The 16,631-nt window shown below is 42.9% G+C and overlaps 1 protein-coding gene across 1 annotated transcript in view; it reads right to left on the reverse strand.

Moving 5' to 3' along the window:
• The window catches only part of KCNK2 (potassium two pore domain channel subfamily K member 2), a 132,724-nt gene that overhangs the window by 41,352 nt on the left and 74,741 nt on the right, over window positions 1–16,631 (reverse strand). The window contains exons 4-6 of the mRNA XM_069768497.1: window positions 14,940–15,100; window positions 9,485–9,671; window positions 9,041–9,180 (exon numbers count right to left, since the gene is read on the reverse strand). Coding sequence (XP_069624598.1) covers window positions 9,041–9,180; window positions 9,485–9,671; window positions 14,940–15,100 — 488 coding nt within the window. The remainder of the gene's footprint in view (window positions 1–9,040; window positions 9,181–9,484; window positions 9,672–14,939; window positions 15,101–16,631) is intronic.

Consider the following 16,631-nt stretch of genomic DNA (forward strand, 5'->3'; position numbering starts at 1 on the left):
GAAGATTTGTTCCCTAAACTTAAGGCCATGTGGTCCTCATTGGTGCCAAACGGTGCTTCTTGCTGCCTTGGTCTTGGTCCATAGTCAAAAAGATACTAATTTCTAAAGAGGTAGTTGACATGGCATAGCCTCCAGGTTTCATGTCCCTTAAAATGGAAACCTCCTGAATACACAACTGCCCATTTGTTTCTCCAGTTGTGGGTGCCCGTTTTGAGACCTCTGTACCTTAATATGTCATTATATTCACAAGACAAACCTTCAACATTGACATGTATGGTCCAGTATGGACTCCACAAGACCTCTGTAGGTGTCCAATGGTGTTTGGACCCAAAACATTAACAGCAGATGGTTTAAGTTCAGCAACTTACGTGGTGGTTCCTCCATTGATTGCATTTGCTTTTTGTCAAAACCCAAAGATTCTCAATCAGATTGATCAGAATAACCAAGTGTGAGAGTAACCGAACGTTGTACCTCTTAAGACACTGTAACCATAAAGCTTAAAACACTTAAGAAATACAGTAACCATTAAGCACACTGCCTCTCATTAACCATTAAGTGTGCTGGCTCTCATTAACCACTAAGCACATTGCATCTCATTAACCATTAAGCGCACTGCCTCTCATTAACCACTAAGCGCACTGCCTCTCATTAACCATTAAGCGTACTGCCTCTCATTGACTACTTAGCACGCTACCTCTCTAACTATTAGCACAATGCCGTTCATTAACCATTAAGCGTGCTGCCTCTCATTAACCACTAAGCGCGCTGCCTCTCATTAACCACTAAGCACGCTGCCTCTCATTAACCTCTAAGCGTGCTGCCTCTCATTAACCTTTAAGCGCGCTGCCTCTCATTAACCACTAAGCACACTGCCTCTCAATAACCATTAAGCATGCTTCCACCCATTAACCACTAAGCGCATTGCCTCTCATTAACCACTAAGCGCGCTGCCTCTCATTAACCACTAAGGACGTTGCCTCTCAGTAACCACTAAGCGCATTGCCTCTCATTAACCATTAAGTGCGCTGCCTCTCATTAACTACTAAGCACATTGCCTCTCATTAACCATTAAGCCCACTGCCTCTCATTAACCACTAAGCGCACTGCCTCTCATTAACCATTAGGCGTGCTGCCTCTCATTAACCACTAAGCACATTGCCTCTCATTAACCAGTAAGTGCACTGCCTCTCATTAACCACTAAGAGCACTGCCTCTCATTACCCATTAAGCGCACTGCCTCTCATTAACCATTAAGCATGCTGCCTCTCATTAACCACTAGCACATGCCTCTCATTACCATTAAGCGCACTGCCTCTCATTAACTACTAAGCACACTGCCTCTCATTAACGATTAAGCGTGCTGCCTCTCAATAACCATTAAGCGCAATGCCTCTCATTAACCACTAAACGCACTGCCTCTCACTAACCATTAAGCGCACTGCCTGTCATTAACCATTAAGCGCGCTGCCTTTCATTAACCACTAAGCACACTGCCTCTCATTAACCATTAAGTGCCCTGCCTCTCGTTAACCTTTCAGCGCACTGCCTCTCATTAACCACAAAGCCCACTGCCCCTCATTAGCCATTAAGCGCACTGCCTCTCATTAACCATTAAGCTCTCTGCGTCTCATTAACCACAAAGCACACTGCCTCTCTTTAACCATTAAGCGCTCTGCCTCTCATTAACCACTAAGCACACTGCCTCTCATTAAACATTATGCGTGCTGCCTCTCATTAACCACTAAGCACATTGCCTCTCATTAACCATTAAGCGCACTGCCTCTTATTAATCACTAAGCGTGCTGCCTCTCATTAACCACTAAGCGCGCTGCCTCTCATTAACCATTAAGCGCACTGCCTCTTATTAATCACTAAGCGCACTGCCTCTCATTAACCATTAAGCGCGCTGCCTCTCATTAACCACTAAGCGCACTGCCTCTCATTAACCATTAATCGTCCTGCCTTTCATTAACTACTAAGCACTCTACCTCTTATTAACCATTAAGCACACTGCCTCTCATTAACCATTAAGCATGCTGCCTCTCATTAACCATTAAGCGCCCCGCCTCTCATTAACCATTAAGCGCACTGCCTCTCATTAACCACTAAGCGCACTGCCTCTCACTAACCACTAAGCGCACTGCCTCTCACTAACCATTAAGCGCACTGCCTGTCATTAACCATTAAGCGCGCTGCCTCTCATTAACTACTAAGCACAGTGCCTCTCATTAACCACTAAGAGGACTGCCTCTCATTACCCATTAAGCGCACTGCCTCTCATTAACCACTAGCACATGCCTCTCATTACCATTAAGCGCACTGCCTCTCATTAACTACTAAGCACACTGCCTCTCATTAACCATTAAGCGTGCTGCCTCTCATTAACCATTAAGCGCAATGCCTCTCATTAACCACTAAGCGCACTGCCTCTCACTAACCATTAAGCGCGCTGCCTGTCATTAACCATTAAGTGCTCTGTGTCTCATTAACCACAAAGCCAACTGCCTCTCTTTAACCATTAAACACTCTGCCTCTCATTAACCACTAAGCGCACTGCCTCATTAACCATTAAGCGCACTGCCTCTCATTAACCACTAAGCGCACTGCCTCTCATTAACCATTATGCATGCTGCCTCTCATTAACCACTAAGCCCATTGCCTCTCATTAACCATTAAGCGCACTGTCTCTCATTAACCATTAAGCGCGCTGCCTCTCATTAACCACTAAGCGCGCTGCCTCTCATTAACCAGTAAGCGCGTTGCCTCTCACTAACCATTAAGCGCACTGCCTCTCATTAACCATTAAGCACGCTGCCTCTCATTAACCATTAAACGCGCTGCCTCTCATTAATAATTAAGCGCGCTGCCTCTCATTAACCATTAAGCGCGCTGCCTATCATTAACCATTAAGCGCACTGCCTCTCATTAACCATTAAGCGCGCTGCCTCTCATTAACCATTAAGCGCGCTGCCTCTCATTATTGAATAAGGGGGCTGCCTCTCATTAACCACTAAGCGTGCTGCCTCTCCTTAACCTTTAAGCGCTCTGCCTCTCATTAACCACTAAGCACATTGCCTCTCATTAACCATTAAGCGCACTGCCTCTCATTAACCATTAAGCGCGCTGCCTCTCATTAACCATTAAGCGCGCTGCCTCTTATTATTGAATAAGGGGGCTGCCTCTCATTAACCACTAAGCGTGCTGCCTCTCCTTAACCATTAAGCGCTCTGCCTCTCATTAACCACTAAGCACATTGCCTCTCATTAACCATTAAGCGCACTGCCTCTCATTAACCATTAAGTGCACTGCCTCTCATTAACCACTAAGCATGCTGCCTCTCATAAACCACTAAGCGCGCTGCCTCTCATTAACCACTAAGCGCATTGCCTCTCATTAACCATTAGGCGCACTGCCTCTCATTAACCATTAAATGCACTGCCTCTCATTAACCACGAAGCGCGCTGCCTCTCATAAACCACTAAGCTCGCTGCCTCTCATTAACCATTAAGCGCACTGCCTCTCATTAACCATTAAGCGCGCTGCCTATCATTAACCATTAAGCGCACCGCCTCTCATTAACCATTAAGCGCGCTGCCTCTCATTAACCATTAAGCACTCTGCCTCTCATTATTGAATAAGGGGGCTGCTTCTCATTAACCACTAAGCGTGCTGCCTCTCCTTAACCATTAAGCGCTCTGCCTCTCATTAACCACTAAGCACTTTGCCTCTCATTAACCATTAAGCGCAATGCCTCTCATTAACCACTAAGCGCACTGCCTCTCACTAACCATTAAGCGCGCTGCCTGTCATTAACCATTAAGCGCGCTGCCTTTCATTAACCACTAAGCACACTGCCTCTCATTAACCATTAAGTGCCCTGCCTCTCGTTAACCTTTAAGCGCACTGCCTCTCATTAACCACAAAGCCCACTGCCCCTCATTAGCCATTAAGCGCACTGCCTCTCATTAACCATTAAGCTCTCTGTGTCTCATTAACCACAAAGCCCACTGCCTCTCTTTAACCATTAAACACTCTGCCTCTCATTATCCACTAATCTCACTGCCTCATTAACCATTAAGCGCACTGCCTCTCATTAACCACTAAGCGCACTGCCTCTCATTAACCATTATGCATGCTGCCTCTCATTAACCACTAAGCCCATTGCCTCTCATTAACCATTAAGCGCACTGTCTCTCATTAACCATTAAGCACGCTGCCTCTCATTAACCATTAAACGCGCTGCCTCTCATTAATAATTAAGCGCGCTGCCTCTCATTAACCATTAAGCGCGCTGCCTATCATTAACCATTAAGCGCACTGCCTCTCATTAACCATTAAGCGCGCTGCCTCCCATTAACCATTAAGCGCCCTGCCTCTCATTATTGAATAAGGGGGCTGCCTCTCATTAACCACTAAGCGTGCTGCCTCTCCTTAACCATTAAGCGCTCTGCCTCTCATTAACCACTAAGCACATTGCCTCTCATTAACCATTAAGCGCACTGCCTCTCATTAACCATTAAATGCACTGCCTCTCATTAACCACTAAGCATGCTGCCTCTCATAAACCACTAAGCGCGCTGCCTCTCATTAACCATTAAGCGCACTGCCTCTCATTAACCATTAAGCGCGCTGCCTCTCATTAATTATTAAGCGCGCTGCCTCTCATTAACCATTAAGTGCGCTGCCTATCATTAACCATTAAGTCCACCGCCTCTCATTAACCATTAAGCGCGCTGCCTCTCATTAACCATTAAGCATGCTGCCTCTCATTATTGAATAAGGGGGCTGCCTCTCATTAACCACTAAGCGTGCTGCCTCTCCTTAACCATTAAGCGCTCTGCCTCTCATTAACCACTAAGCACTTTGCCTCTCATTAACCATTAAGTGCACTGCCACTCATTAACCATTAAATGCACAGCCTCTCATTAACCACTAAGCGCGCTGCCTCTCATAAACCACTATGCGCGCTGCCTCTCATTAACCATTAAGCACACTGTCTCTCATTAACCATTAAGCGCGCTGCCTCTCATTAATTATTAAGCGTGCTGCCTCTCATTAACCATTAAGCGCACTGCCTCTCATTAACCATTAAGCGTGCTGCCTCTCATTAACCATTAAGCGCGCTGCCTCTCATTATTGAATAAGGGGGCTGCCTCTCATTAACCACTAAGCGTGCTGCCTCTCCTTAACCATTAAGCGCTCTGCCTCTCATTAACCACTAAGCACATTGCCTCTCATTAACCATTAAGCGCACTGCCTCTCATTAACCACTAAGTGCGCTGCCTCTCATAAACCACTAAGCGCTCTGCCTCTCATTAACCACTAAGCGCATTGCCTCTCATTAACCATTAAGTTCACTGCCTCTCATTAACCATTAAATGCACTGCCTCTCATTAACCACTAAGCGCGCTGCCTCTCATAAACCACTAAGCGCGCTGCCTCTCATTAACCACTAAGCGCATTGCCTCTCATTAACCATTAAGCGCACTGCCTCTCATTAACCATTAAGCACACTGCCTCTCATTAACCATTAAGCGTGCTGCCTCTCATTAACCATTAAGCGCGCTGCCTCATTAATCATTAAGCGCGCTGCCTCACATTAACCATTAAGCGCGCTGCCTCTCATTAATCATTAAGCGCGCTGCCTCTCATTAATCATTAAGCGCGCTGCCTCACATTAACCATTAAGCGCGCTGCCTCTCATTAATCATTAAGCGCGCTGCCTCACATTAACCATTAAGCGCGCTGCCTCACATTAACCTTTAAGCGCGCTGCCTCTCATTAATCAATAAGGGGGCTGCCTCTCATTAACCACTAAGCGCGCTGCCTCTCATCTTCTCTGTAAATTAACAGCACTCCCTAAGCACTCAATATGAGATACTGCTAAATAATCATAAAAAGCGTTAAAAAAAAAAGATTTACAAAATTATCACATTTATTAACACAATCTCCAGGCATAAGATTAAGGTGTCGGTTTCCGCATCGTTTATTGACACCTTTAAGATTTGTGCCAAACTCATTTCATCTCAACAAAATCATTTCAGGCTAATTTTCCAGCTGAAACATTTAACACGTATATAACATAAGGCGATGATCGGCAGCCGCTGCGGAAATGCAAATATAGCGCATCAAATCATCTTAACACTTACTCTACAGTGCAAGCTCTAAACCGGGCAGAAAAAAAGCTGCCGCCTCCTATATACGGTGACCAGCAGAAACCTGGGGAGTGCAATAAAGCCGGTCACTACAACAAAAAATATTCACTGTATATTCAAGGTTATATGATTAGAAGTGATCACAAATCTGTCGTTCTAATACCTATCTGTCCAACCAGTCTGTCCATCCGTCCACCTGGTTCGTCCATCCAATCTGGTCTTTTCAACAGAATAGTCTATTCAATAGAATAGTCAGTGATAAAGTTGATGGCGATATATCATTTCTGACCATGGCAGATACATTTAAAGATAGAGTCAATCCCGTACCTCTACTGAATAATTGGAAAAATAAAGCAATGTGTATTGCTCGGACAGTAAGGTTCATAAAAATGAACTTTGACATATTCCTTTTATCTTGACATATAGCGAGGAAAAGCAATGAAATTGCAAAAAATTGTAAGACGCCATTCTGCGTACGTCATCGACTTATTAGAGTGCCCATGTAAATAGTGGTACGTAGGTGAGACCACCGGGGAATTTAAGACCAGGATCAATCATCACTGTTACACTATTTGTCAAAAACAAACAAGCCCTAAAAACCTTGAATTACCGGTTTTTAAACATTTTTCCTAACACACACATACTGAAAGACATTTAGGTTTTGGATAATTTACCCCTTATCTCCCCTTGGTAGAGGCGCTCAAAAAGAGAGAATTGATGTGGATTTCAAAACTGAATACGTGAGACCTAATGGCCTGAATGTGGAGTATAAACTGAATTATATCCTATAAGGAGGTGTTTGCTTGCCCCCTATCGCTCTAGTGTCCCCTGATCTGGTTAGTGCTTCGATGCAAGACCACCTGTGAATGCCAAGTGCTGTTTGGGATGAATATCATTATTTCCACTTCTCTGTTACAATTGATCCTTTTATGTTCAGTTTCTCTAGGTGATCTGCACCCATTAGGGATTGTGAGTGTTTGCTGCGTCTTTAATTAGCTCCAGCCATCCTCAATTATCCAGCTCCAGCCATTAGGGGTTCCCTGGGATTCTCATGGGTCGTTCCAGCGTGCAGCTTGGGATCTTTCCTGCCTCTCTATAGAGTGATGCTGCTACTGCCAGTACATTTGCCCTTTAGTAAGATGGCATTTTCAACACCATCTAATGTGCAGCAATGCATCTGGCTTCCTTCACAGACATACTGTTGAATCAGGCCAGACATGTGCACAGCGCTCACTAACCTTTCTCAACATGGCTCTGGTGACTTCACTCATCACTGTGCATGTGCGAAATCACATTTCACACCTGCCTTGTGACCTGACATGTGCAGTGGGCTAATTAGGATCTGAAAATGGCGCTTTTGTTACTTAGATGCTCCTATGACCTATAGGGGGCGTCATCCGAGCTATATTTAATTATTGTGATTTTTCTTCACCTGGTATTTACCTGCTTTATTAAATACTATTGCACTTTTCTGCACATTGTGATACTGCAATACCTTCGCTTACAGGAATTTTTAATTTATATGCACATGGTCATTTCTGTATATTCTATATTCACCTTGTATATGTATTTTTATAACATTGTATAACCACTTTGTCTTTAAATATATGGCATTTGTATCCTATCACTGATTAAGAAAGGTTTATACCCCAGAACCCACTGTCTATCTTATCTATCTATCTATCTATCTATCTTATCTATCTATCTTATCTATCTATCTATCTATTATCTATCTATTATCTATCATTTATCTATTATCTATCTATTATCTATCATTTATCTATTATCTATCTATTATCTATCTATTATCTAGCATTTATCTATTATCTATCTATTTATCATCTATCTATCCATCGTTCTATCATCTATCTATTATTATCTATCTATCTATCTATTTATTATCTATCTGTTATCTATTAGTATATTTATCTATCTATCTATCTATATATCTATCATCTATCTATCTATCTATCTATCAATCTATCTATCTATCTATCTATTACCTATCTATCTATTTATCTATCTATCTATCTATCTATCTACTATCTATCATCTATCTATCTATTATCTATCTATCTATCTATTATCTATCTATCTATCTATCTATCTATCATCTATCTATCTATCTATCTATCTATCATCTATCTATTATCTATCTATTATCTATCTATCTATCTATCTATCTATCTATCTATCTATCTATTATCTATCTATCTATCTATCTATCTATCATCTATCTATTATCTATCTATCTATTATCTATCTATCTGCTTCCTCCACTTTTTGGAACATTATCTTTTTTGCAGGTTTTTTTTAATTTTGTGGGTTACCCATTGTGCAGTTTTTGGGGGCAGGGACAGGCAGCAAGGGCTCATTATTCGGGGTGCCAGGGAGTTTGTGTAGAAATTGAAGTGTAGGTGAAGAGAGTGCTGAAAACAAGGAGAAAAATAAGTCAAGTCAGGGAGAAGTAGTCATAGTGGTCTGGTCGGGATGGAGAAGAAAATTCAGAAATGTTTATTGTTCATCTAAACTATCCATTCGTAAAAAACATCCTTAAATAGATACAATTGTTTTCAGAATGCTTAATTTGTAGTTTAGACATCACAAGATAATAAATAATGTTCAGGAAATCCACACTAAACCAAAAAGATGAAAATCCATAGAATACTAAAAAAAAAATAATTTCACGTTTTGTACTCTCTAATACAGAGAGCCAACAATCAGAGGCATCAATAAGATTAAAAAGTCATAAATTATTTTTGAAAGAAGATTGTTTATAGGGCAATAAAATCATAAAAGCTCAGTAAACAGCCAAGTATTCTTCAGACCAGAGAATTCATCTACTGTACATGCATTTTGTTTCTTATTGTTTTAGGTTTTCTTACCTCTTCTTTTGTCTTTTTTGACAGCACCCTCAGCCAGTCACCGATCATGCTAAGCACCGCAGCAAAATAGGCAAGGCCCACCAGGATCCAGAACCACACAACGGGTTTGTAGAAATCAAAGTACTCAACATCCGAACCACCTAGAAAATGAATGGACAACCAAGTGAGTAGATGGCAAGGCAAATGTGATGAACACAAGTTGAAATGAATTGGAAACAAGGTTGGCCTCTCCGTTGGAGGACAAATGTCTGAAGGCAAAACTGTGTTTATTGAAGAACTTTGCCGTTGGCTTTGCCAGTGGTGGCTTTGCCATTGACTCACTTTGCCAGTGGCTTTGCCGTTCCCCAGTTTTATATCGTATAATGTAATGGAGAGGATATGGTCTCATATTTAGGATACTTATTTATCTCAAGAAGGTTTGACTTTATAACGTCATCAACTTACCGGCCACGTAATCTCCAAATCCAATGGTGGTAAGAGTGATGACCACAAAGTAGAAGGCATCTAAAGTATGCCAATTCTCAATGTGCTGGAAAATGACAGCTGGGATGGCCACAAACAATATACATCCGAAAATAATGAAGATGACGGTTGAGATGATACGAATTTTCGTTTGACTTACATTCCACTTCTGTAAAGACAAAGAGAAAAATACCCCATGATTGTTACCACAGATCATAAAGAAGAACTTATATAATCCTATGTCGTATTGATGAGCAACCAGCACTCCACTAATGAGTCAACCTGCTTTTTTGTTCTCCTAAAAATATCTTAAAAATTGTTTTTTAAACCAGACAAACCATTAACGGGAATTTGTCCATATGATCAACCTTCATAAGCCATCTACATGGACATGTAGGTCATAGAAAGTTGAATAAAATTATACTTTGATATTTGCGATCCAATGTTTTGTTTCAGAGAAATCTTCTTTTTCTTAATATGTAAATGCAGCGCCCCAGAGACCTGGTCGTTGCAGTATGACGCTCTGCCACTAAGGGGAGTGATGGTACGTCTGATGGCACTGAAGGAGTTTTCCAGCCCAGGTATCACCAGAACACTTTACACTTCACACTCCGGCGACTAGGGGGAGAAAAAGGCTTTATTTATTGGGCCACTCCTCACACTGGTAAAACTAGAGGTTGGGGAGGAAGTTAGTCAGAAGCTGACTGGGTTGGATTCAGGCAACATCCCGTGGCAGGGGGTGTTGCAGGGAGAAGACACAGGGGGGTCCCTGTCAGGCATGGGAACCTGGCAGGTGCCTAGCGAACAGAGCAGAACGTAACGGAGCCGCGCCTGCACACCCTACGGCGGTATCCTAAGAAAGAGACACGAAGGGAAGGATATTGTGGAACAGTGTAAACGAGATCAAGCAAAAAGGAGTACCAGTAGGAGTCGTGCCGTGAGACCGAGGCAACATCCTACTGAGGCGCGTAGCCGGTGGCCAGAACACTGCGGGAGTAACTGACTCTAGGCCTTACTTCGAACTCCGAGGGACAGTTGATTATAGGTTGGCTGTCTACCTTAAATTTCCTACGAAGACATAGGGGGCAACAGTGGGAGAGGGGCGTCTCTAGGGTCCCGGAAGACCTCCAGGCCTTCCCGTCATATGGGTGCGTCCTAGCCAAAACATATCTGGGGGACGAGAAACTAGCAACATCTGGAACTAAAAAGAGAGAGAAAGGAAGCTGTAGAGAATGAACGAGAGCAGCAGTTGTGAGGACTATTCCGAATGCTCAGCAGGGTAGGTCTACAACACACAGGCGCTAGTGGTAGGCAACGATTTCCATCTGCGAAGGAAACTCTGGAAGTGCCCATCGGACCGGCCGGTTTCAGATAGCCCTGTTAAACGTGCTCTGGATTGAGGATCCTGAAGTCTTCAGTAAAGAGGTAAAGAGACTGCAACCCTGTGTCCTCGTTATTGACTGCACCTCACACCATCACCATCCACCTTACTGGGAAGCCCTGGGGACATACTTCACCTGTGGGAAGGTATACCATCCAGCTGCCATTCCATCACCCCAGCGGACCCCACAGCAGCGTCGGTCACCCTGACTGAACACCACAGGTGGCATCACGAACCCCTGACAGACTGCACCACCTTTATTGGACGCCCCTTAGCAGGGTCGCGGACCGGGTCTAGCCACCGTGACAGCCTCAGAACCGAACCAGAGAGGCCCGGTACCGAGAACGCGTGGCCCTGTGTCTGGGGGCGCTCCATAAATAAGCTGTTAGGATCTATGGGCCGGACATAGATCTTACCAAAAAATTTCCTCCAGAGCTTATAGTAAATGAAGGGGATGATACCAGTGTAGATAAGGAGAGCAGACTGTCAGTCATTACATGTTCTCACCCTGGTAATGTGTCTTACATTTAAAATAAGCCACGGAGACGGATTCTCATTAGGATCTATGTCCGGCCCAAAGATCTTAACAGCTCATTTACATATTAAGAAAAATTTGGATTTCTCTGGAATAAAACTTCAGATCGCAGCCATCAAGGTGTCATTTTATTCAACTTTCTATGACCTACATGCCCATATAGATGGCTTAGGAAGGTTGATCCTACTGACAGATGCCCTTTAAAATATCAAAGGGCACCATCCACCAGCATCATAACTTAGTGGTGCCAATGATGTTACAACTGTGCACACCTATCGACACAGGTGCACGATTGGAACATGTCATGGTCATGATATATGCCGATGGTGCATGCGTCTTGGCAGGTGGTGCGGTCATAACCTCATCGGTAGCGCTCACTTCTGATGCAGAAAGTCAGTGGTTTTGGAAAGTGCCTGATAAAACCACTTTAAGGTTAAAATTTGGAGAGTTCTAAGATAATTACAAACTGAGAACTGATATGGTTGGACTACCCGCTATCGCAATATCGAAAAGTGCCAATATCCCAATAAGGAAAATATACTTCCAAATTTTTAGAAGGGCACAATCGATAATAAAAAGAGGTGTGCTTTGGGCACAGTGCAATATTTTTGGCTCTGTCCAGTTATCTTGAATTTTCCCCAATTTTCAGACCTTAAAATGCAATATGTACATTCATAAACACCACAAAATTCCAACACACCACAGAACAGACGCCCTAAACAAGTACAAAACCCACAAACGGACATTCAGACCCCCAAAATAAATATAGATCCTAGAACAGTCCTCCCTCTGGTATGTAAATATAGTATATAGACAGACTCTGAAGCAGACTCCTCCTGTACAACCCCAGAACAAGCCCTATCAGATCTCCCATTATATAGACCTCAGACCAGTTGCCTATCTACACAGACCCCGAGATCAGATCCCCATTATATAGACCTCAGACCAGTTGCCTATCTACACAGACCCCCAGATCAGATCCCCCATTATATAGACCTCAGACCAGTTGCCTATTTACACAGACCCCCAGATCAGATCCCCCATTATATAGACCTCAGACCAGTTGCCTATCTACACAGACCCCGAGATCAGATCCCCCATTATATAGACCTCAGACCAGTTGCCTATCTACACAGACCCAGAGATCAGATCCCCATTATATAGACCTCAGACCAGTTGCCTATTTACACGGACCCCCAGATCAGATCCCCCATTATATAGACCTCAGACCAGTTGCCTATCTACACAGACCCCCAGATCAGATCCCCATTATATAGACCTCAGACCAGTTAAGATACACCATAGACAACAAATATTAAAATTTACCTTTTGTGTATTTATTAATCCTTTATGTATGTTCAATAATATGCAAATTTTTGCTGAAGAGTCAAGGGGGCAGGGCAGCTTTCATGAAGGGTTACACTGGCCATCCCTAAATATTTTTTTATGGCTTTATTGACATGTGATATCGTAAGTTGTGCCCCCCATATTCATGGTTATGTAGGATCCTACACGAATATCCTCCCATCAATGCAACAAGGGCTATCCATACATAGAGAAATACAATAGTTATTAAACCCGTCTATCCCTGTTATTTTGTATCTGTTTCTCAGAGAATGGGGAAGAGCAAAAAATTTCCATATGAAATGGCAAAATCTACTAAAATATTTCTAATTAATAATAAATAAATTAGAAAAACAAGTTTGCACAACCTTCTCCCCAACCACTCAGCTACATAAATAGGCAACCAGTCATCGTGTAGTAAGGGTCTTCTCTGCTTTGTATGACTATTGCCCACCTTTTTTTTCTTCCAGTGAGTAAGCGAGAAAGATAAAAATAATAAATATTAGAATAACTTTTATTTACGTGACACCAACACATTCTGCAATTTTGTAAAGCAACAAACAAGTCAAATGGTAAAACAGATGAATAAAACTACGAACCGAAATGAGAGAGCTTACAATCCAAACAGTCAAACAAAAAGGTATAAGAAAAAAAGTTTATGGTGCCAGCCTTATCCTTGTACAGGCAAATCTATTCACATTTGTAGGATTTTCGGAAAATTGTAGATCGGGACTGCAGCCATGTACCGATCCAAGAGGTAAAGGGGGCCATATCCACCTCCAAAACAGGGGGAATTGTGCATTATGTGGAGCTACTGGACGGCAGATGGTCCAAATATTGCACAAGAGCCATTTTCTGTCTATATCTGCCAGTGCATTGGTCCCTTCGCCTGTGGGCAGTAGCACATTGGCTGCTAATAGTCCAAGTGTGGTACATCGCACACATATTACCGTAATTTTGGACTCATCCACATCTATATTCCAGGGCAAAAGGTGCAGCACAAGAGAAGTCCTGCTGCCGGTGACTGAGGACACATAATAAGGGATTCAGTGGTGGACTGATGAGCAAGAACGATACACGGGTCCTTTATAGTATAATAACTCATCAAAATGCACAATTCCATCTTCTTTGAAGGTCGAAATGGGCCCCTTAACCATCTGGACCCCTGGCTGCACCAATGATATGTCCACCCATGAAAGGATTTTGAGACTCGTAGATCAGGGGCCTGACCATAGAGCACTGGAGAGTTTGGAGATGAGAAAGAGAGGATTAGTTTTATGTCTCCAATGATAGTTAAGAAGTGTCCTGAGCAACAGAGAACAAGGTGTTACAGTATCTGCCTGACTACTGCATTAGTAATGGATAACATAGTGCCTATGATTACAAGGTTGCAGTAGTCCAGGTAAGAAATGATTAGGGTCGAGTATGAGAAATATTTTTTAATATGGACTTGGCGATGGATAGGATGAAGAAAAAGTAGGACTGAGTCAAGTGTAACCTCAAGACATTGCGTGGCCCAATATCTAGAGGAGAGGATTGTATGGTTACAGTGTAGAAGACTCTGCCTCATTGGGTTGGAGAAAAAAGTGACAGCAGAACCGTGTGTATGGATCCAAAATGCCGATGCAATGAGCTTTTGTGGCTCCCTATTATGTTGTACACACGGCTTCCACTGGTAAAGACTATGTCCGGTATGATAGTCAAGGAGCTCTGGAAGCATCCAAAGGTAAAGTAGAGGGTGCATGCACTAGAATAGATGTCCCATTATAGCAGTATACATGAGACTTTAGGAAAACAGAATAAATATTGGTTATCATAAGATATGAGTTATTCTACTTTAGACTTAACGTGGTTGCTCAGGACTAAGGTTTTGATGACCTATCTCAGGACTAAGCTTTTGATGACCTATCCTTGGAACAGGTCAAAAATATCAGATCGGTGAAGTTCCACCATTCTGGCTCCTAGTGCTGCAGAATAATTCCCATTGAAGTAATTGGGATCTGAGTATCGGTTCTTGAGAACAGACACTACACTGGTTATGGTCCTGTGGTGTTCCAGCTCGGAACACTGTGTTCTTCTGGCGGCTTCCAGGATCTGCTAACAGCTGATCAGTGGGAGTGCCAGGAGACATAGTTCTTGAAAACCCCTTTAAATAAGAGAAAAATGATTATACTTACTACAAAAATATCTTCCACTCGTGCTATCCCTTTACCAAATATGGTTCCAAGTTGGTCTCCAACACCGGCCAATAAGAACCCAAACAAAGGAATTCCGAGAAGAGCATAGATAATGCAGAAGATTTTACCACCTTTTGTGCGTGGTGAGATGTTCCCAAAACCTGGAGACGAAAATAACAAAAATGTCAAATGTTCCAGCAGTAAGTAATAGGCATGCAAAGCGTTTGGAATAGATTTCTTTATGCTAGAAGATCGTAGATGAAGGGAAATGGCCATCCATAAATGTATGAGTAGACCATACCAAAATGTTCTGACAGTTTATTTGGGTTACAGAGGACACAAGGTCAATGTTTGCAGCTGGAAAGGGAAAAAACATGTATTCTCCAGATATGATAAACATTGGAGAAGAACGGAACAACCGGCCACATAATCCGGAGCTGGCAGATGCTGCAGAAAAATTTAGGCAGGTCCTCATCTGATTCTAATGAGAACACCATTGTTTCCACGCAGAGGGTGTAATCTTGTTGGTATATAGTCCTGCTCTCAGATAAGATGTGGAAACAATAGTATCCATTGAAGATAATGCTCTGTAAGCTAAACACAATTCTCTATGGCAGTTTGATGCAATGTATTAGTCTGGAGTGCCGGCTGCTGAGCACACAGAGCATTGCCTAGACTAGATAGGTACAACTGTATCCACCTTTCCATTGAGGTACAGGGTCTCTGATTGGAAACAAGAGTTAAGGTACCGTTACACTAAATGAGTTACCAACGATCATGACCAGCGATACGACCTGGCCGTGATCGTTGGTAAGTCGTTGTGTGGTCGCTGGGGAGCTGTCACACAGACAGCTCTCTCCAGCGACCAACGATCAGGGGAAAGATTTCGGCATCGTTGAAACTGTCTTCAACGATGCCGAAGTCCCCGGGTAACCAGGGTAAACATCGGGTTACTAAGTGCAGGGCCGCGCTTAGTAACCCGATATTTACCCTGGTTACCATTATAAAAAAAAAAAACAGTACATACTCACATTCCGATGTCTGTCATGTCCCCCGCCGTCAGCTTCCCTCACTGACTGTCAGCGCCGGCCGTAAAGCAGAGCACAGCGGTGACGTCACCGCTGTGCTCTGCTTTACGGCCGGCGCTGACAGTCAGTGCAGGGAAGCTGACGGCGGGGGACGTGACAGACATCGGAATGTGAGTATGTACTGTTTTTTCTTTTTAACTTTTACAATGGTAACCAGGATAAATATCGGGTTAGTCTGGCCCAGCAGGGGCCTGATCGTTGGTCGCTGTCACACATAACGAGATCGTTAGCGGGATCGTTGCTACGTCACAAAAAGCGTGACGTTGCAAAGATATCGTTAACGAAATCGTTATGTGTGAAGGTACCTTTACTCTCATTCACCGATAGAAATCACAAATTTTGGTAAAATTGTTGAAATACAGAATATAGTAGAAAATTGCAAATCATTAACCCAGAAAACGTTCGATCACCGATCCTGAGCTAATTGTGAAGTCGATCATAGGATAATTTGAGACGTGCAACTAATTATCACGTCTTTTGTGTAATGTTCGTTGCAATGCAATCATTTGTGATGAACATTGTTCCAAATTGTCATACCTGTGCAGAAGACCCCCTAATAGAGTGGGGACTATGTAAGTATAATGAGGAATGGGTTGCCAGCTGA

This window comes from Ranitomeya imitator, chromosome 5 (genome assembly GCF_032444005.1).
Source record: "Ranitomeya imitator isolate aRanImi1 chromosome 5, aRanImi1.pri, whole genome shotgun sequence".
In the NCBI taxonomy this organism is placed as follows: domain Eukaryota; kingdom Metazoa; phylum Chordata; class Amphibia; order Anura; family Dendrobatidae; genus Ranitomeya; species Ranitomeya imitator.